Below are 22,891 nucleotides of genomic sequence, written 5' to 3' on the forward strand. Positions count from 1 at the left end.
CTGGCACAAGCATTCCTGTGACACTCGAAGACGCCTGCTTTGGCGTCACCATGTGCTGCTGCAGGGGAGCAGGGAAGGTGCAGGCCTTCTGTGCCTGGCGGGCATTGACACAATCTCCCGCTCCAAAGGCATGCCAGTGATGGAGCACCATTTACTTCCAGGCAGCCACAATTGACTGCCTTTTGCTGGAAAATCAGGAGCTAAATAATCCTTTTTTCTAGCAAAAGGGAAAGAATCAGAGGCAAAGCTATGAGAGATTTATGGTAAATATTTAATAGCTTTCCTTTTTTCGCACAGCACCAATAGATGGCTGATTCTGCAGTATTTATTTCAGGCCTACTATAAATAAAGCCTGTGGTGACAGTAAACTGCAAGCAAAGGAAATTCAGTGGTTATTGTAAACTGCTTTCTTTTGTTTGAAGCTGTAAATAGTAAACAATTCTGTGCATGTTTTATGTCTGCTGATAGGCACATTTTAAAATCAGAACCAGATCTAGGGTGGGTTTATGCTTGAAAAATTAGAAGAGGGTGTATATACCACTTCAAGGGTAAACAATTTTCTGTAGGCAATTGCCATGAAAGCACAGTTTAAAATAGTGGTACTCCAACTATTCTGTAGAAACATTGCCAAACAGGAAATTATCAGTAAAACCCAACTGAAAATAAAAGTATGGCTTTGAAATTTTTTTCGTTCTTTGAATGATTTTATTACATTCATCAAATTAGTGATGCTTCCATTCAGGCACTACTTAATTATAAAAGGAGAATCTGAGCCTATGTGAACGTGACTTTTTTTTTCTGTTTTTGAAGAGAACACTGATGCTAGTGATAATTCGTTAGTGCTTGTGTTCAACATTCGGAATGCATTTCCTGAAGTCCATTCTGGGGGTAACTAGGTTTTTCCTCATTGTTATTGCCTTTCAACTGCTGTCTTAAAACCATGGAAGCTGAATTCCCAGTGCCAAACAACTGCTTCTTGGATGAGACTGCAGCAACACTTTTACAGCTCAGGATTTCCACCTGGGATTCAATGGCTAGCACAGCAGCACTGAAAAGTTCCTGGGACAAGGACCCAATTGAGACTCCAGTAAGGACTTCTGAAATACTGGATGCAGAAGCAAGTCCATTGCTACCATGTCAGACTGGACTAAGGATATGAATGCCTGTCCCCTATCAGAACACAGTATTTAACAACTCAGCCTTAAGTGTTCAAAACACACTACTCATGTTTCAACTTGCTTCGATAACATTTCACTAGAAATGATAGGCTCTTACCGTATTTTCAAGTACAAATATGTTCATATTGCCATAGAAATATAGTCTGAAATTAGATGACACTTAAGAGAAAAGAGTATCAGAGTATAAAAAGAAAAAAAGAATTAAGCACTGCCCTTTAATTTGTTCCTTTCCTGAGTTCTATAAAAATTGTTTAAATATGCTATTATGATTATCAGCAGAATTTACAAGTTAAATCAAGAAAATACTGGCTAAATATCAGGAAAAAAAATTCAAAGCTGGTGTAATGCTAGATGTTCCATGTCATGTTCACTGGAGTAATTCTGATCCAGACTGGGCCGAGTACTGAGATCTGCAACCACGTGGACAGTGTGTTTCAGAGACCTGCAAAAATCAGAATAAACAGGAGTAGTTCAGTGGGAAGGGACCTTCAGAGATCATTGAGTCCACCTGCCTGACCACTTCAGGGATAACCAAAAACTAAAGCATGTTATTAGGGGTATTATCCAAATGCCCCTTGAACACCAGTAGGCATGGGGCATCAGCCACCTCTCTAGGAAGCATGTGCATGTGTTTGACCACCTTTACAGTAAATATTTTTTTCCCAATATCCAGTCTCAGCCTCCCCTGGCACAGCTTGGTGCCATTTCCTTGCATCCTGCCATCAGTGACTAGGGAGAAGAAATCAGCACCTTCCTCTGCTCTTCCCCTGCTCAGGAAGCTGTAGAGAGCAATGAGGTCACCTCTTGGCCTCCTCTTCTCCAGGCTGGGCAGCGTAAGGGTCTTCAGCCTCTCTTCATAGGACAGTTACTCAGTTGGATGCTTCAGCCTGTAGGTAATTGCATGTACCTGTATTCAAGAGAGGTATTACAAAAGCTACTGTTGGAAAGATGATAACAGCATAGTCAGATGTTTACATGCCCTACTTAATCAAATTATGTATGAATTTGAAATTTTAATCAGGTTAGTAGAAAAAAGAGTAACAATAATGGTGAATGTGATGTGAGACTTTATTTTGCCTAGACATTTGACTCTAGAGCTTCTGACAACCATTTACCTTCAATATCCATGGTTTCTTCCCCAAATTTCTGATGACGCTGAGTGCTCAGAGCACTGAAAAAGACATACTCTTCTAGTGGATTAAGGAAGTTAACCTGTATTACTATGAGCTGACGAGTAGTACTCCCTCAGTCCTTGTTGAAACAGAGGTGAATCCCATTGCCTACCCAATCCTCTCTGTACACAGGTATGAGAGGACAGTAGGATTTGTTACTAGATGCTAGGCTGGCATTTCGACAAGGCTGTTAGTTACCATCTTTGAGTAGTAACATTTAATGCTTTAAAAATTGATGAGTAGCTTTTTCCATGGAAAATAAAATATAAATGTCAGTAACTGCAATGAATATAAATATATTCCTTACACGAGCAGCTTGAGTGGACTGCTATTTACACTCGCTGCATTAAGTGTCCTTGTTAGTTTTAGAAAAGAGCCTGGAAACTGTGGATATATGCCAAGGCTTTAAAGGACAGTGAAGTTTTCATTACAGCAAGATTCTGCTTGGGGATTAGAATGGTTCTCAGCATGCACATCACTTCCTCCCTGTCCCCCAAATACCAGCTCTGAAGTGAGGGTAAAATCATCCTTTTATTCATCTGAGAAATTTTCTATGGATGAGCTAAAGATAATCTCCTTGTGAATTCTTGTATGTATTACGTTGCACTCACCATGGAAAGGTCACGATGAGTATCACTGGCGCATCTCATCAGAGTCAATGGGCTTACACAACTCAATCCACATGACAGTTACATTCTTTCTAACGCATAGTTAGTTATTGGTTGCATTCTGCAACCAGGAAGCTGATATGTTACCCCAAATGTTACAGCTGACAAGAAGGTCACAATGTGTTAGCGCTGGGACCTTTTCTTATTGATTGATGTTGATTGGCCTAAGCATGGATGTGTCAAAATGTAAATTATTTGCTTCCATCTGATTGGAAAGGCTGAGACAGTGTTTTTAAGAAGTGGTATGAGGAATCATTCAATCAGGCTAAATGCTAAGGCTTTGCAGGATCAATCCTGTGATGCATTATTGTGGATGTGAGGATACTGGTTTCCTTTGGATCCTTTTTATTGTGGAGTTGCATGCCCATCAGCCACTAAAAAAGCTGCAAGGCCTCATTCTTTTTTCAACAAATCTCAATTAATGGTGAAGAAAGAACATTTGACCCATCTAGTAGCTGTGGTATATGTATTTTTTTCAATTTGTGTTTCTTGAGAGCCTTTGCTAATTTGTCTGTTTTGCCTAGTAACCAAGATGTAAATATATAGGTATTGGCACACTACCAAGTAGGACGTGCATCTCTGCAGGTATCTCTGGGTAGCGCTTGCAAACATGTCAGTTGCTTGTGGCAACAGCTGAAGATTTTCCTGTCTTTCACAAGCTCTAAAGCTTTGGCCAGACAGTAGTTACTGAATGTTATTGTGGTGGGACAGTGCCAAGGGGTGTTTGGCTCCGTGTACACCACAACCGTTCATGTCCTCTAAACAATCAGAAAAGGTGGTGAAAAAAGTTATTTATGGAAAGCTTATTGATGTATTTTAGCTTGAAAATAGAAAGAGTGAATGCATAAATGAGTTGAACTGTAGTTAAGATCTCATTATCCCAGTTCTCTAAATTTTCTTTCCATATATGCTGTGTATGTCAATTAGAAACACTCTAAAAGCCATGTGGCACATTGTAATGTCCACGTTCCAAGTAAGAGGAATTACAGGAAAACCAGCCAGTGAATGTGCGTCAGTAACGGCTTCAGGAAATAAATTTAAGTTAATTAAAATAACCCAAAGTTATTTGTGGTCAGGATGCTCACAGTATCCAGAGTTTGGCTTTCGCTTTTAGTCGAGAAGCAAGGGGAAAAAATAGACTTCATTTGCATAACATGAGAAGCCTATTTGGATTTGGACAACACCTGAACTCGTGTGTTTCTACAGAAGGCAGTTACTAAGCTTTTTATTCTTTTGTGAACTGTATTTTTTTAAAAGGAGATAGATTCATCATCATACCTTTGAGGCTTGGCTGTGATTCCCTGATTTTTGTTGCTGGTTCTTCAGGGTGATGCTCTACAGCAACCCCAAGAGCTGCTCTGTAATCTTTAGCTGAATGCCTTTCACCCTTTAGAAAGCTGTTGAGAAGCCAAGAGTTGCAGGACTGCCCTAGAGTCTGATGTTACTTCAATGGTGTAGTGTAAAAATGAGAGGTACGCTATCTGCGTGGCAGAGGAAATGGCTATGTTGCACATCAGATGCTTTCCAGCTGAAGAACTTACGGAAATATTTTTGATGTCCAAGTCTTCAGAATTACTACCTATTTTGTTTACTGGGGAGAGTGATTCACGTCTCTAGACCAGGTTATGATAGGCTACATACAAGCATTGAATAAAGACAGCGCCTCTCCTGCTTTTTATAACTCTCTGCTCTCCGTTATTAGATCTTTCCATAACCCAAACGCCTTGTCCTTCTCTTCTAACAAATCATTTTATTATTTTCTTGTTTACCTTAATTAGATCTTTTAGCATCTGGCAGTAATTAGAAACAATAAATACAACCGTGTAATCATGAATAATAAAAACTATGCTGAACTCAGGGATTTCAAGTGAGGTTATAGACAATTAAGCTCTGAACTCTCTGATTATTTTGATTCTATTTCAGTCTCTCAGTTTTGATTCTGTAAAACCCTTCTCTGTAGCTTGGCAATCTAAATTCTGCCCACAGTTGCTGCTGGGGTGGAGGAATCCGAGGGGTGATGCCAAGTCAACTAAGAGGCAATGGAGGCATTAGTAGCCAGGCACACCACTCGGAGGGAACAGGCTCGAGGGCAGATTGTGCAGGAGTTGGAGTGAAGAGATACTGTCTAGCGGGAATGAGGGGGAGGGTAAAAAAGATGGAGCAGGCACTATGCAGTGTGACAGGAGGAGAAAAGATAAAAGAAGGGGATAGAATTTGATTGCTTCTCCAACATTTTGAGATACATACTCCTTTTCTAAAATCACAGCTTCTCCTGTTCTCTTCCATTCCTCCCTTCCACAAAACTCTCCAAGGTTCCTCTCCCTCCTGTTCCCACAACATTCACATCTAGCCTTTGCTCAGATCCCTTCTACGGGAGTCAGGTATTACATACTTGCAAACAAATTCTCTTTCACGAACGTTTGGATAGCTGCTTCCCTTCAGGCTGGTCGCATTTATGAATAAGGCTTTTTTAATTTTTTTCATATATTCCGATGGGTATGAGCATTAGACTCAGAAAGCATAATTGCCAGTACTACAATCCATCCAAGTGCAATGCAATGAAGGGAAATAATTAACAAATCAGTCATCCATCCAAATACTAATATTTGTGTTCACCATTGAAACAGAGAGAGCAAAACTGCTGATGGAAGTATTTATCAATTTTATTGCAGGCACAGATAATATCCTGATAAGGGAAAACTATGCCTCTTCCTAGCCCCACAGTGATCACAGTGATATTTGAAGTATTGTGAAATGCTCAGGGTTTGTTGGTTTTTTTTGTGTGTGTGTGTGTGATTCTCTTTGAAGTTTCTGAGGCTGTTTTACTGATGTCCCAAGCAGGGCTTAACAAACTTAAAAACAAGACTCAATATTCTCTTTGTAAGGCTTAGAAACAAGAAGAAGCTTCTGTGTTTGGCAATATAATTCACTGTTTGGCAAAAGATGGACATGTCAAACTGATGACCATGAAGAAGATTTAGTCTTTTTACTTTTTCTTTTCAAATTTTCATTAATATAAATATTATTGCATTAACACAAATATATGTCAGAACCCCAACTCTGTAAACTATATTCTGCATCCCACTGTGTGCTGACCCACTCCATAATTACTCAATTTCATTAAAAGTAAAGTAGGTAAAATGTTTTCTAAGTATTTCTAACCCTAATTTAATGTTTTATTACCTTTCTGTGGACTTGATGTTTTTTCCATTTTTCAGTGCCTGAGACATTCCGATACAATTGTTAAGATGCTCAAAGAGCGTGTGCTCACATGCAACAAAATGAAAGCAACAGATTACTCTAAGAAAAGAAATGTTGGTTTTAGCTGTCCTGAGAATTCAAGAAGTAAAGAAGAGACACTGACTGGTAAAATTGTAAAATATAAAAGAAGTCGTGCAAATGAAAAAGTGCTACTATCTCTTAGATCATGTCACCTCTCTGCAAGTATAGTACTGTGCTCCCCTGAGGAAGGGTTAAAGTGTTCCTGCGTTACAGAACTCTCTCGCAGCTCCTCTTAATGCAGTTGACCCCTAATGAACCTTTGCTGCAAGTGCAAAAATATCAGGCTTGAAGTCAAGTGCTCTTCAATTAAAGTTATATTTGCGTAGGTGGGAACAAGCAGAAATTTTGACAGTTTTATCAGCAGTGATATCAAAATGGAACTGCTTTGCAAAACTAGATCCATCTTGCTTTTGAATTTTGTTAAGGAAGAGGACCAGTACTGTGGGAGAAGGAATTCAGAAAATGCCAGAATGATTCATTTGTTCATCTTTTAAGGCTGGGGGGGGGGAGGGTTTATTTCCATTTTAAACTTTGAAAATATAGAACAGAATGTATGAAAGTTGAAGTTAAACTAATTGCTTTGACTGGAATAAAACTCTCTTTATTGAACATTTCAACATCAGATCTGTAACTATCACAATCATTTGTGAAATTTGGACTTTCATCCTCCTCACAGCCCTGCTAAGCAAGTACATTCCCTGAGTGTTTGGAATAAAATAATTTTGCAATCAGTGGATTAAAATGTAAACCTAGGTTTGCTTTTGTACAGCAGTACCTTCATGACCTGGAAAGCAAAACTGTAAGTTAGAATTGTTGCTGCAGGATTAGATTCATCTAGCAAAAGGGGGAAGAAAAAAATGTCCTGAATTTGCAGATGCTTCTCTCAGGAATAATAGCTCTTATGTAAACAATCACTTTACAAGTTCATATGTCTCTCATTCCACAAATTGATTTCACCTCTTCTGCCCTTTTCTCTGGTGAAAACCTGTGGTTAAATCCAGCAAGCCTCATCATTCTGTTTTTAAATATCACAGCTACAAACATCCAGGGCGAAGAGATGTAGGAACCTCCTTGATTTCAAGTAAAGTCTTGAAATCTCCAAGTCAGTGTGAAATGTAAATCCTAGGCAGATAGCACTGTGAATGATAGAGGTACATTATCAGTAATATCTGAAAGACATACAACTTTTTAACATCTTCTGTGGTCAGGCAATGACTGAGAAAAATAGACAATAAACCACAGAAGTGATGGAGTAGTCTGGTAAATAAATCCCTTTGCTGCAATACAAATATTTGTCAGTTAGGCATCAAACATGCAGTATATGTTTGCTATGTCACTCTAAGTGACAAAAAATTTTTAAATTGCTGAGCAACTTTAGCACTGAAATTCATAATCACTGGACAAAGCAAAAAGGACACTTAGTGTCTGCTCTGCCCGGCTCTGGTTTTGATTATGCCCGGGTCCCCGTCAACAACTTCATAGAAATACCTGGTTTTACTGAGAAATGACAGCAATGGAAGTAGGATCAGAATCTCCCCCTAAATCTTTGCCTATCCATAAATTGTTGCTGTCAGTTTTCAGCAACTCTTTGTTCTGGGCCGCAGCTGATAGATACATGTATATTTTTTTCCATTCTCTGATTCGGCTACCTTTCATGGTAAGTGTGCATGTCACATAAATATGATTTATTTTTTCTATTTTTAAGCTGAAATGGTTGGAGGAAGGGTGGAGCATCACTCCTGAAGGAAAAATAGTTAGTAACATGCCTGAGGAAAGTTTGTTCTAGGCAGTTAGTGGTTAGCTGTTCTTGGAACTTGAAGGTATATATTTCTCATATAATTAATTTTTTAGGAAGTATACAATGATGTAGTCCAACTGTGAATACCGTGAATATCAGCGTTAGTGCCTTTTCTAGCCTCTTGTTTCAGGAATACAGCATGCCAGTGAATTTCGTAGGTTAATTGCCTTTTGGTTACCAAAATACCAGTTTTCATTATCTCCTCAGATTGTTCATTTTCAGATTAGGATATTGTCTTTGACTTCAACTCTCAAAACTAGCATAATTTCCATGTCTTGTATAAAGAAATTTTCCAGTTTCTGAATGGATTATTAGCTCATTTTTCCTAGCGTTGATTGGTTGGTTTGTTTGTTTCTGCTTATATGGGTATTTTATGTATGTCAGCTAAAGCCATATACACAGCTCAACATGAAGATAGGTATTAATGCGGGAATTGCCACACTAGATAAGCCCAGCTTTTATCTAGCTCATTTCTCTTTCTCTGATAGGTGCCACTGCTAGGTATTTCAGAGCAAAGTGCAATACAGCCCTCTGTAAAGCAGGAGTGAACCTAGCATGGAATGTCTCCCGCTGTTGGTCTGTTACTAACAGACCAACTACTGGATGGCTACTAATTTTTACTGAACCTAAAGCATCTTCTGCAGTTTTTGTTAAGTTTATCTGACTAACCCATTGTGACATCCTACTATTCTCATTGTCTCAATGTTGTCTTGTAACAATGAGTTTCACCTCAGGTTAGTCAAGTACTTTAGGAAGCAATGTTTGCCTTTATCAATTGTACATGTGTTGTCTTTTCAATTTCACTTAATGTCCAGGAGCACAGCTTTATTCCCCTTTTTCTATCATTCACTATTTTCTACACCCCTGTAATGTCTTCTCTTACTCATTTCCTCTCTAAAGTGAGCAGTTCCAATTGTCTTAATCACTTCTGCCCGAGTAACAGTTTTGTGTGCTTTTAAGTATATTAATTTCATTTTTGTTCCTCTATCCTAATTTGGAAATGTAACTTTATCGACAAGAATTCCAGGCATACTGATCTGTTGGTTGGCAATAGGGTAGCAGTTGTGTAATTCCAATTCCTTTGATTATTTGTATGTTTTTCATTTCTTTTTCTCTTGTGATCCCGTGTTTTCTGGGAGGATTTCAGAGGTTTATTCAGTACTACACAGGTTCTCACAAAAGCTCCACAAATAGGTCTTCACTTAGCTGAGCATCCCGAAGTACTTCAGTTAACATTTGTCACTGTGCTTTATTGTCTGTCTTTGTAATGTTTCAATGGAAGGGTGAATAGTGTGTTTTGCAATCATTTTAATAAGGATTATCTGTTTTCTTAAATGATCGTGTATGTATATTTATCATACACGGGGGAAAGGTGGACATTTGGAGTGCAAACTAGCTAGTGATCTACTCCTGTTGAAACTATGTGCTCTCCAATATGAAGCTCATCTTTCTCCCTGCACAGGAGTTTAAAGTATGCTAATTGCTACATAGCTTGAGGTATTAAATAATAATCTCTTGAGGACTTGATCTTGAGATGCCTTAGAATCAAAGTTTAGTTTTTGCATTGTAAGACTCCTCCAAGTCCCATTTTGCAGAGCATTGTCCAAACCTGAATTTATGTCTTGTGGCTGATTGGCATCTATAAAAATTCAGTTTGTCACAAGGTAGTGGAAAACGGATGATCTTCCAAGTCAGAGGCTGCTTCTGTAACTGCTTGCTTTTTGTCATTCAGAGAAAATATATCAAACTTTATTTCTCACATCCAAGACTTTTGCAAATGAGAATGTAGAAAAAGCAGTGTGATCTGTAGAAAAAATCTAAGCTTTGCCTAGCTTTCACTCCAGATGAAGCAACGTTTTTGCATGAAATGTAAAATTTTATCCAAAAATTAGGAGTCATGATTAATTTTTTTTTTTGATCCCCAGATCTAAACGTCCAGTGCCAGTTTCAACCACAGCACCCAAAATTGACTCTCCCAGAGCTGTAATTCCCCACCAGAAGGTATGTGACACATTTCTACTCATCCAAAGTTAACATTTTTATCTACCATAGTAAAGGTAAATGGGTAAAGGTAAACCTACTACAGAAAATAGATTTTGCCCCTCCCAGATAAGTAAACATGGAGTGAATGCACAGGTAGCAAAACTGCCTATAATGCAGTGTACTTGTGAATTTGTACTTTGATATTTTCTGATTAGCAGAACCAAAGCATCTAGCTATCCTCTGATGAAATCTGGTCTAGTCGAGCAGCTGGAATCTGTTGTCTTCTTGATTTTGCTTTCATCTAGGCTGCTAGAAACTACCAAAAGTTCTCAAAATATACATTTATTTTTATTTATTCTTCAGGAAAAGCCCATTAGACTGTGCCTCAGTGTAACTAAATCCTGACTACAACTGAAAAGTCAGTGATTTCAGAAGGGGACCTGTTAGGGCATTTGAGGACTTACATATTGTATTCTTGTTGTATTATTAAATAAACATTGAGATAAAAGAGAAGGTAGGTCAATTTAATGAATAACAGCAAGTGGCAGAGGAAATGGATGGCTTGGTTTCTGTTGTCAAAGTTTGTTATCTTCCATAATTTAAATTTTCATATTAGAACAAACATCATTCATTGACTGTACCTGGCAACTCATCATCTATGTTTTGGAGGCACTGAGAAGTAAGGGTGCCTGAAAGATCCTTAGGCTAAAGCTCTGGGGAGGATGTTTGTATTGCTGATACATTTAATTAGATAAATGGAGAGGAGGTAAAATCTCCATTGCTGTAATTTTACCCATTCTGTAAGTAGCAGTTTCATCCCAACCTTATAACATAACTAAGAAACACTTAAAATTAAAATACATGGGGTATTAGGTGATCTTCAGTTCTTAGCAGTTCTGATTTCCATAGATAATTTTTATTTTATTTTATTTTTTTTTAATAAATGCCATGCTTTCCAAATTCAGAGCTCCTAAGGTAAACATCATCCATGTTAACTGCTGCAGACACATTCAAACTAGCAGAGAATGAACTTGGGGAGAATAATTTGATTCAACTTTGTTTTGCCAAGTTTGAAATGAACCTGAATGGCTATTTGTTAGTTGAGACAGAAGTAATGTTATTTCACTCTGGATCTTGTAAACTTTTTGGGAAGGGAAAAATAAATCAACGATTTATCTTCCTCAGAGTTGTTTCTGCTTAAGTCGTGATTTTGTAAATACACTCTGGGAGAAAGTTATTGTAAGTCACCAACCATAAATTCCTAGAAGAAAAAGGATCATTCTTTTAGTTAGACTGGTGTTGTACTGCACCAGCAAAGTAATAAGTGCAGGAAGAGGGAGAGAGTACTTATTTTCCTTAAGAACTACACAGAATGCTGTTCGTATTCAAGGCAGCAAGTACACATCTCTCTTCAGAAACATTCACCAACACAAGACTGACAACTATCATTTGAGACCCTAAATCACACCTGTGCAGGTATGGCAGATCCGACTACTTCCATCCACCACAGGTACATAAAAGCCTGTAGAACTATGCATCATATTTTTATTGGCTCTATACTAGGTGCGCTTCTTCCCTGGCAGATGTTAATTTTCAAATTACTGCTATAGACATTCAAAGCTGTTTACCACACAAAACTATTTTCTCCTGTAACTAACTACCCTGTAGAGGAGTTAACTTCACACACTGTAGTTTTTTAAAAGTCCTAAAAATGCTTTTGACATAAAAGGTATAAAGTAAAAGGTCACTTCACATTTTCTATTTTAATCCTTCAGAGCGATACGAGAATCAAAGGGCTTGGTCCTTTTGAAAAAGTGTGTTGTCTTGCACTTGAGCATTCTGTGTCGGTGCTTAGGAAAGGTTTATAGGGCATGTTGAAGGTAGCCTATTCTGAATGGGCTACAGAAAGTAGTTGCAGCTGGAAAAAAGATTTACAGGGACCTGTCTGTGGGAGAAGGTAGCATGTAAATGGAGGTATGGTGAGGAACAGGTTTCTTAACAGTATTCAGACATTTTTTTAGGGGTAGGGTCTTTGGCCTAGGGGAACAGGCAGCAGTGGAGTGCTGCAGTGGGGCACTAGTAGCAGGCCAGGAGGAATGACATTTGTTTTGGAGTACAGAAACTCCTGACCAGATATAAAAACAGGAATTGTGAAAGCCAGATTTACGTCTTCTTGGGCTAAGGCATGTATCTGAGTAACAGAAAAACGGAGGTAGACAACAGTAATTTTAACTGTTAGAAAGTAATCAAGGTAATATTCAGTGCAGAAAGTGAAAGACTTCTCTGAGGGTGGTTTGGAAGGGAATGAACCATTGGAAAAGAGGTCTCAAAATCCAGAATAAAAAGTCTTCAGTCCTGCAAAGAGCTATATGGGGATGTTGAAATAAGGTATGTTAAAGTAAATATACTTGAAAATCAAGGTTCCCTGCTTGTCCCTTTATTATTTCTATTAGCGGTTATCACTGTAGAAATGAAGAATTCTTTGACACGTAGGCAAGAAGCTGTCTCCTCCACATCACTGCCTGACAGTGTTTAGACCGATGGTTCACATGAAATGAGTTCAATTGCATTTCCAAAATAGCAAAAAAAACTGCCTTAAAAAGGTTCATGATAGGGCTGTCCTTGAACATCAAGGGAAGTTTTTCTTACCTCTCTCTGGGTCAAGGTTAAGGCATGGCACTGTTAGCTAAAGAATCTGCATGTGCAAGTTCAGTGTCTTAGTATAAGCCATGAATTCCTTTGCACATTATTGCTGATCTGACTCTAGCTTCCACTAATTTTCAAGCATGTATTTCTTCTTTTAAAAAGATGTGAGGAAGGTTTAAGAAAATCCTGAGTTCTGCAGCATGATAGAAATTTGTCTATGTTCCACAGGTAACATTCATTTTCTCCTTACTATCTTGAGCTGATCCATGTTATGGATGATACAGGTTCTGCAACCATAAGTATGGCATCAGCTGTGCTGTAGAACTCTTATTAGAAATAAGAGGTTGACTGATTTGCATTTTCACCCATTTCCTTCTCTAACATCAAACTCGCAACAATTTTGATTTAGGATGAGTTGAGGTCAGATATTTTGCACAGATGAGGCATAGCTGGGAGGAGGGCATAACTAAGGCTGGAAGTATTCAAATAGCAAGAATATGCGTGAATCCACAGACTTGAGACTAAGTCATCAACAGTCAGTGAGTTCTTGCAGCTGTTCAGGGGGACATAATACAGGTGAGGATTCACCTCAGTGCAGTTCAACATGTTTGAGCTGAAGCTTGAAGGCTAAACACGTATCTTTAATGCTTGCCCCTTTGTGTAAAGGCATTGACACAGCCTCTTTAATTTTAATAATATTACTACAATACCAAACACACTTAATTCAAAGTCCCATTAAGGATCTCATAATGCTTAGGACTTGTTTCATGACAAAATTGGAAACCTGTGTGGCTAAGAGAAAACAGATGAAGAGATGATTGACTTCTTCAGCAAAGCATGAAGTGGAAGAAGAGGCTGAGCCAAAAGCTGTTTGTTGGGTGTCTTTGAGAGGAGTCAATGTCATTGTGCCTCTATTTTCTTTCCTGTGGAAAGCTTAAGGTAACACTTAGCTTCTTCTTGGGCATGCTGGGAGGTCAAGTTCATTACTATCACCAGAGAGTTTTAAAATTGTTCTCCCAGAAGTGCAAAAAGGTGGAGTAGTTTATGAAAGGCCGTATGGTCATAGGAACAGACAAATAGAACTTGGTCTGTCAAATGAAGACCCCCCCAAAAAAGGTAAAGTATCTGTCTATATAGATTTGTTTCTCATTTTTCCCATATGTAACAAGGAGCATTTACCTTTCTTAGCAATTAAATATTTATAAGGAAAAGAATAAAATACTGCACAGTGGAAATTGAGCTGATTCATAGCTTCTTTGTAATCCCACAAGTTTGAGACTCCTCTGCATTTGCCAGTTTTAAGCTTAGTCACTGACATTACACTGGGAAATCAACACCCAGTTATCCCCACGTAGTGTAAGGGTTTGCTGCAAGATCACAGCATCCTGCTTCAGGGAAAGAAGCCCATCGCTCAATGTCAGAGCCTCCTCTTCTGGTCGGCTGAAGAGTAGCATCAGACTGACACAAGTGGAAATGTTAGCTTGCTTTTCCAGACACAGAGGCTGAGACAGAATGGGACCAGAGAGCTGGGCAGCAAGAGAGAGTGGTTGTTACTGTTGCTGAGTTTCATGAGGCGTCCTGCCACTGGCTACACTGCTGCTCAGTATTAGAAATGTGACCTTCACTTTTCAGAAACCCTTTTGCTGCACTGATCCGTTTTGCAACTGAACTGAAAGGGGAAAAAACAAAACAAAAAATCATCCCAGGAATAAACTAAATAAACTGAATGAGAGATACTTTGTAAATCACCACAGGAAAGAGCTAAATGAGCTGATTATTGGGCAGTAATTCTTCTGCAGAAACTAAGCAGCAGCTTTCTGTTACACTCCTTTCTCCCCAGATAAAGGGAAAACACCTATGTTGAAACAGCCATGAGTATTAATGCAAAATGGAGAGTGCTGACCTGACACTGCTGGGCTCCTAGGAGTTCTATTATTGGGCTACTAGTGTGCTAGTACTCCAGCTGGAAGTTGTTTTAGGACTAAAACCAAAGATCGTCCACATCAAAAAGCCTGGCAAAATCATCAACCATCATTACTTATGGCTGACCTATAATTTTCCCTTTGCTTACTGTTAATGTCCAGTAACACAAAATTACAAAAATTCATTTTGATTGAGGAAATATCGGCATTAGCAGTTGACACTGATACAGTATAATTAGAACTCTTTGCATATCCCTTTATTACATGGTTTAGAAAGGAAACCCACAGTAAATTTAGATAAAAGAGTTTTCAAGGTTACCAACTAATATAGCTCTGTTATATACTTTTCCATCTTCATTGCCTCCATATTGTTTTGTTTTGCTTTTAATGTTTATTTTTTCCCCTTTGTTAGCAAGTAAAATTAAGTTGCACAAGTGGTGACTTAATTTATGAACACATCCTTGTGCATGTGCCCCTTTTTAAAAACATTTTTAGAGAGAATCTGTGCTTTCTGCTTATTTATTGATACTTGGAAACTTGCTGTAGGCCACTTAAGGTTGGTTGGTTGACCTTTTCAACATCAGGGTATAATGGCTGAAGTACGTAATTCAATTTTATTTATTTATTTAAAGCACAATAGTCTGAAAAAACACTTCTATGATTATTTATTTCAAAAGCCTTGGGCAGCTATTATTGCCAGCTAAAATCTCTTCCTGTTTATTACCGTGAAAAAATGTTCTCAGTTCATTTTATCTGACTTACGTGTTTGATGCAAAATGTCTTAAATGTATTAATGCTATGATTAATTTTATTGTCCTTTAATTTTGTTGGGCGGGCTTGGGTTTTCTGTTTGTTTGTTTGCTTTTTGCAATGAATTATAATTAGTCAAGTCATATTATCTTGATTTTTCCCCTAAACTCCCTAAACCCCTAATCTTAAATATATAATATAAAAAAAAATCCCAAGGAGAATATAAAATATTTATCTTTGTAGTGATCCTTAAAATTAAAATCAGTAAATGATGTTAATGGTAACCAATAGTAGCAGAAGCAGAAAATCAGAGTCCAAATTATTCTCAGGCCTGTGATTCTTATAAGGCTGGGGGAAGTGCATGTAGGATATTAAATATGGCAGTCAAAGCAGTGCCAGGCACAGTGTCCCTGCACGCCCACACCTGCTGGTGTTCTGGCTTTCACTGAAAGCAGGTTGTGAGCTCCATCCCTTCTGCAGAGCAGTGTCCCCTGTTCCTGTCCCCCAGACTGGACTGCAGCCTACTGGCAGCATTACTGGTGGGCCTCTTAACTGGGAGTGGGCAGGTATCTGGGTACCAGCTGCAGCTGCAGTGTGTCTAGGTCCAGAGGGAGAGGGGAAAGTGATCCTCCTTCTTTTACACATGTAGCCTGAATCAGGCTGAAGCCAGGATGTTAAGCTTCTGAGAAAAACTATAAATCAATATTGTGGGCTCCAGTGAGATCTATAAGTTGCCAGGCATTCAAATAGTTTGTTGGGTACTTCAGCTGTAGATTGATTTTTTTTTCTCTTATTTAAACATGTAAAATTTTTACACCATACCGTAGTTATTAGGCAGTTTCATAATTGATTATGCTAATTATTCACATTGTGTGAAGCAACCTCCCAAAAAAACAATTGCCAAAATATTTTCAAAGACATTGCATGTAGAAAGCCCGAAGTGCTGAACAGACATGCTTAAAGATTAATATAGTGCGTGTATGGAAACAACTTTGCTCAAATAAAAAAAAAAAAAAAAAAAGACCACGGAGTTAGGTATTATCAGGACAAAGACAGGCTGACAAGCAGAATAGTTTAAAAAACAAAAAAGTGAGTTTGTTTTTTTCCATATCCAACCATAACGAATGTTCTCAGATTCTGATTTATCTTGGATTTTAAATAAATAAATAAATAAAAATAACAAAATCAATAGGAAAGGTGTAAAATGACTACCTGAAAGAGAAGTTTGTATCTTCTTTGATGAAATTGTCCATACTGCAGGTAGGCAGCCTTCTAAAAAGTACAGAACTGCAGTCACACACTGCCAGTAGATGGAAGGAAAAAAGGTGATTTAACCGAAAGGGTACTCAGTGCTTCCTGTGAAGTGCTGAGTGCTCTCCAGTCCCACTGACTTAGATAGTGCTACTCCAGAACAAGCTTGAACTGAAGGGCAGAAGCAGAGAGAGGATGTTTTAGTCAACATGAGCACAGAATTTTTACATGTAACTTCCTCAAAACTGAGAGAATGAGCTGTATTTATTAACTGATGCTTTTGTTTGTTTGCTTGTTTTTTTGACAATTGCTCTTTCCTATATTGTGTTGCTAGAAAAGCAGTATTTTTCTTTTTTGATAGTACCTTTTACTTTAGTTTCACTAAGTTGCATTAATAGCAAATCATTTATGAAAATGAAGCATGGTATTGCCTTTTTCCAGGGTGAGTTCTTGTAAGTATGGCTTTAATTTGAGCCCCAGCACAGTACAGCACCATACTTCTGTGGGTATAGTTATTGTCAGGAGAGCTGTGACTTTGACTAAAACAATGCATCCTGCTGCCCTAGTTAGAAATACTATCTGGGACATAGCTGTGGGATCATACAACCTTCATTTATATACTCATGCACGCATTCCTTCAAGTGGGAATTATGCAGAAATTATCAGAATAGACTATTTCTGTCCATTGAGCAGATACCTGTTCTTGAGTCCAGTTGGTCTATTTGCTAACCGTGCTGCATGGCCTAATTAGCATGAATGAGAGCCTGTGAAAGCAATGCAATGTGTGGGCTTCAATAACTTTAAGTGTACTTATGAAAAATAGAATAATTGTATTTTTATAATAACGAGATGTATTTTTATAATAACGATAATAACTATTCTTGTGTCTGTATATTATTTCAAATAATTCTGACCTCAAGACATGTTCTAAGATTCCTTAATTATCCTAGAACTTAATGGACAGTGTTGTCTGTGTATGCAGTTATTGCTATGAGGTTGACTAGTAGTAAATGCTTTTTTAATTATAAGCTTTCATTTGTTGATTTGAACTAAAAACCAAAAATGCCTGAGTATGTTTTGCTACCTTTATTTTGAAACAGTGAGCTTCTTCATTTAAAATCTTTCCTGAAAGGTTGAATGCTTTGGCCCTTAATCTATTTATTGTGAGTTTATTGATATGTTTAAAAAGCAATAATTGCAGATGTGTTTTTTTTTTTTGCATGTGTTCTATGATAGCTCTTTTCTTTTTTTCTCTTCTTGGCCTGCATGTTTGCTACTACAGGAACCTGCTTGGGAAATCAATGACAACAGAACAACCTTCAGTCCTCTAACTAACACGGCGACTGGGCCTATGGGTAGTGTTTTAGCAACCAATGGAACGTTTTCAGGCTACCTCAACAAGCAAGAGATCAGCTTTTCAAATAGCTCTTCCTACTTAAAGACTACCACAGTTAGATCTTCCATGTCCTCTCAGTCTGTGACTCCTGACATTTCACCTGCAAAGAGTAATCTAGGTTCAAAACTAAGCCCTGCCTTGGCTGATGGCAATAGTCCCGTACACCAGCTGAGCCCTGCAAGGCAGTATAACAACCCTATTGGCCTTTACTCAGCAGAGACTCTAAGGGAAATGGCTGAGATGCATAAATTAAGTCTCAGACGAAGGGCTTCAGAAGGTGGACTTCCTAGAGGGTAGGTAACATGGTAAAATATTTAATATTTAAATAAGTTCATAATAATATTCAAGTATGATTTTGCTAAAAAATGAATGTACTAGTACCTACCCTATTGCACATTTGTCTTGTATTTGTCGTTAAGATCTGGAACAATCTTTAAATTGCACAGTACCCCCCACAATATATACGCAGTACAGTTGCAGAATAACTCTTGGTCTTTGGTATCTGAATTGTAATATGGATTGGCAATAATCACCAGAGCATGAGGAAGAACACTATGACTGAAGTAACTGTAATCACCTCAGAGTTTTGGCATTTTCTATTTTAAACTAATGCATGCAGTCTTATAGAGCCTAGTATCCATACCAGCCGTTATAGAAGCTGGTATAAAAGAGAAATTGCTTTGACCAGTATCTGACATCCTACTGTACTGCAGTGTCTATTAATTTCTTAATGTATTGCCTTTCCTATGCAAAATGAGTCAAAATCACAATTCGCTGAATCCTCTGGTTTGAACATCATCTGTCTCACATTTTATTGGTAAGTGTGTAAAGTAAGCAACTTGGGCTACAGTACATGAGAAAGAGCAATGTTAAACAAGTTTTCCCACTTTTTCTGCCTTGATATATTAATGTGCAAACAAATCTCAAATTTGTTTATTTGTGTTTGTTTAAAAATGGAGAGACATTTCTTCTTGAGAATATGGGGAAAAGTGTCATTTCAACACTAGGGACTTGTGTTTCCTCATGGTTACATGAGGAAAAAAATTAGTCCATTCAAGGTGTGATAATAAATGCACATTTTCAAGTACTTTATATCTGATTGCAGAAGCTCTTTCTAAGAGTAAAATTAAAGGTTTTAAATTGTTGCAAAGGATATTTAATTCCTATAAAAAATCATATACACATGCTTTAGATGATTCATACAGTTTAGATAATTCATCACAACTCTCTTGAGCAGTCAGCATTTCCAATCTTAATTAACTTATCTGAAGAAATCCTATACTCTTTTCTCATACTGGATAATTAAGAAAGGCCTTTCACGTTTAAAGGAAAATAACTTAAAGTAATAAGCAAGATCAGCAAAATAAACCTCAAAATGCTCCTTTCCTCATTTAAGTTTTTTTTTCAGGACAACTAATTCTTGTCTTACTTCAATATACAAAGTTTCCTGGGAGTATATCTCTCTGTCTTTCTCCCACTATCTTCACATACGTTCTTAACATCTGCAAGGGTGAGTGTGAAGGGGCTGTATTTTGGATGGCTCAGCATTCTGAGTATTTCTCTATTACTAAAATTACAACATAGCTGCATTTACCACTCACTGGAGTCAATGTGAACCACATTTTTGATGCCAGAGAGCGTTGCAATGGTGCTACATAATATAATGGCTGTGACTATCGGGGTAGAAAAGTGTAGCTGCAGAAAACATTTCACTTTTTTTACTTTGCTGCTTTTCCACACTTTGTCTTCTTTTTATGTGTGCATTCACAGCCAAATATAATTAAAGTTCTCTGTCAGTGCCCACCCGTGGAGATACACTGAATAACAAAGGAAGGTTCTACCTTGGAACAACCATCTGAGATTTTTTTCTGAGTTTGCTGACTAACTGCCTGTAATGTCCGTAGCAGCGATAAACAGTCCGTATTTTAAACAGGAATAATGAACAAAGAAGAAAATATATGAAAAATTATCTAAATGTTCTGTTAAATCAGCCTTTATCCTGCAGCTCAGGAGCAAACTGAAAAGATGGAAGAGCCAAGAGCTACTAAATACCTGTGTCTTCTCAAGTAATTCCTCTGAGCTTTAGAGCACTCTTGATTCTCTGTTTACATAAAAAAAAAAAAAAGTTAATTAAATTTTTCATTCCCACTCCCACTGGAGTGTTGTCCATGAAGTGAGAGGCATCTTTCTTACTGCTTTGCAGATGGTAACATGGAATGTGCGGCTATCTTGGAACTTTGTATCATCCATGATAGTCTTGATCTCATATATGAAGAAGCACACAGGGAAAGCATTGTAAGACCTGCAAAATCAGCTCTGGACTTTGTTGTTTTGGATGAGATAAAGATTATTAAATTATGGAGCTTCAAAACTTGAAGTTATTAAGCATTTGTGAACATCCACTTACCAGTATAGTAAGATCTCCAAGGAAATTCAGGTTTGGGGGTAGATCTAAATATGTATTTTGTATTTCAGTTTGGTGTTGTTTTCACCAAATTGTTTAAGCTTAATTGTGTGAATTGCTGTCAGAGGCTTAGCTAAACCCTTTGGAAAATCTCATCATTAAACTAAAATTAATTTTGAGACTATTTCCTTGACCTTTGAAGAATAACAAAGCATGTGTTTCTCTGATACACTCTTACATGCAGATTTTATCATCCTGGGCCAGGGTGGAAAAGACAGAGGTGGCTTGTTAAAAGTGTGGAACTTTATGTGCTGAAAGCTCTGGAAAGGGGAGCATTAATAAATATGAAGAGTGACTCATAGCTTCTAACATGTGGTTCTTTTTCATTCCAGCGTAAGTTATTTTTCACGTTGTAGGTCAAGGGCAGTAAATACCTGCCCCGCGTGTACGTGCCAGGTGGCTTGGGTTACTGGCTTCTTACTGTGTGACCTCTGTGAGCAACAAGTTGGGTGTTTCATACGTGTCCGTATTTAGACTTAAGCCAAAATAGTGTGTGGCTCTGAACTGGAGAGGTTTTTCTCATTGCACACTGAACATAAAGAGAAGGAAAGCTGTGCTCATTTTGAAGGAAATGAGTAACGACTTCATGTCTAAAAAAATCTTTCCTGAGATATGTGGCTGTTGAGCTGTTCCTAGTGTGTGGACGTAATGATTTTTTTATCTATAGACATATTTTTACGTGCAAATAAGTGGTTCCTGTCATTATGGCCTGTCTTAAGGACCCTACAGTTCTGCCTTTGAAGTGTAACTGTACATGCAAGGCAGAGACCTGGATTAGAGGATTAAAGCAGCCATCAGAGTCCACTTCAGAAAATGATACTGTTACACCATGTTTCATTGTAAATGAGTGTCCAGCTGTCCTGTAGGTACCTAAAATGGATATAGGATCATTGAGGTGCTTACAGGCTGCAGTTTGTTCCTAATATAGCTCTGCTGGTTCCTGTAACAGACTGATATATTTGGCTTAACATAGGGTTTATAAAGTTAGAAGAATATTCCTGAATCTGAGAGGCTGTAGAACAGTAATTGTAGAGGGTGATCTGTGATTGCTTTTCCATCGAAATGCAGAAGTGCAAATCCTTTACTGCAGCTTTGTCTCTTTAGAGTATTTTTCGCTCATGAAAAATGCAGCAGGATGAGCCAATTGCAAAAGGACTGTGTGTGTGTGTGTATGTATAAATATATATAAAGGCAGTATATCAAAGGTTTCCCAAGACAAAAGCAGAAAGAGACAAATCCAGTTTGAATGCCACTCTAATATTGCTGTACAGTGGTTTGTATCAATCCCAGATCCACTCCAGATCCAGCAATGTTACTGCAGCAAGTTGGAAGGTTCAGTGCCCGGTTCTGTCAACAGCATTCTGTGCAGCTAAATAGGAAGAAATGTTTATTAACTGATGCTGGACTCTCTTCCTTTTTTATTTTGTTCAACCTATGATAAATTACTCTTCATCCAAGAATAAGAGCAAAAAATTAGTTATCTAAGTTTTGAAGAAACTAAGGGAAAAAATATTGCAGCCTCTTAAAGCTATTTTTCCATCCAAAAGAAAGAGTTACTTGCCAATAATATATTAGAGTCTGAGCTTGCTATCTTCATTCCTTCAAGCTTTGGCCTGCGTAAGGTCTACATTTTGAGCCTGGTATTGTGTTCCTTAGGAATGACCATGCAAATCAGAGTCTCTTCTTATTTATGGAGTGAAGCAGAATAGAGGATGACCAGATTTTTTCTTCATACTTTGTATGTAACACATGGAATAAAACGTTCAGATTTGGATAGCCAAATTAGAATACCGGAATCCATGGAATCTGTCTTCATTTCATGTGCAGAAAATTAGGAATGACTATGCAGAAATTAATTGGCTTACACCACTGTTGGCATAATGTAGGTGCAGTCAAATTTAAGCCAAGAAGTTGTTAAATATAAAGGCATATTCTTTAGGTTTAGACTTAAAACATTCTTTGGGTATTTTCCAGCAAGTAAAAGACAAAAAAAGTCAATCTTGCAATAGCAGTTCTGAGGATGGCAGGAGAACAAACTTCACCCTGAATATTTAGTATCTGAAGGAAAAGGATAATCTCTGCAACTCATTTGGTATTGTCAGATGAGAATATACTCTGCCAATATTTTTTTTCTTTTTTTTTCTACCATAGACTTTGACAATAGCACATTCAGGGATGCAGAGCAATAAAATCATGTTCAAGGGTCAGCCAAAATGCCATGGTACCTTGCTAAGTCCTGGTGGATAAACTACAATCCCTGCATTTTTTCCTTTTTTAATCATGTTGGGGTTCTCAGGCATGCATTTGCTTTTTGCTCTTTATTTGTAGATGGTCTGAAAATAAAGCTTTAGTAAGCTTCTGTAAATACCTTTTGCACTCTA

General features: G+C 37.8%; 1 protein-coding gene and 1 long non-coding RNA gene across 25 annotated transcripts in view; one reads left to right on the forward strand and one right to left on the reverse strand.

The window, feature by feature from the left end:
* The window catches only part of LDB3 (LIM domain binding 3), a 121,431-nt gene that overhangs the window by 39,757 nt on the left and 58,783 nt on the right, over positions 1-22,891 (forward strand). For 18 of the 23 annotated variants that reach the window (XR_011810346.1, XM_038181044.2, XM_038181040.2 and 15 more), the window contains 2 exons: positions 10,024-10,099; positions 17,933-18,339. Coding sequence is in view for 22 of the 23 variants with exons in the window: in XM_038181044.2 (XP_038036972.1) it covers positions 10,024-10,099; positions 17,933-18,339 (483 nt within the window). In the remaining variant the exon portion in view is untranslated. The remainder of the gene's footprint in view (positions 1-10,023; positions 10,100-17,932; positions 18,340-22,891) is intronic. The other 5 variants (XM_038181049.2, XM_038181057.2, XM_038181053.2 and 2 more) reach the window with 1 other exon arrangement.
* The window catches only part of LOC106019172 (uncharacterized), a 90,840-nt gene continuing 68,199 nt past the window's right edge, over positions 251-22,891 (reverse strand). Inside the window, exons 3-4 of one of the 2 annotated variants that reach the window (XR_011810348.1) lie at positions 1,929-2,085; positions 251-1,620 (exon numbers count right to left, since the gene is read on the reverse strand). This is a non-coding gene — a long non-coding RNA (uncharacterized lncRNA). The remainder of the gene's footprint in view (positions 1,621-1,928; positions 2,086-22,891) is intronic. The other variant, XR_011810349.1, reaches the window with a different exon arrangement.

This window comes from Anas platyrhynchos, chromosome 6 (genome assembly GCF_047663525.1).
Source record: "Anas platyrhynchos isolate ZD024472 breed Pekin duck chromosome 6, IASCAAS_PekinDuck_T2T, whole genome shotgun sequence".
NCBI classification, from domain to species: domain Eukaryota; kingdom Metazoa; phylum Chordata; class Aves; order Anseriformes; family Anatidae; genus Anas; species Anas platyrhynchos.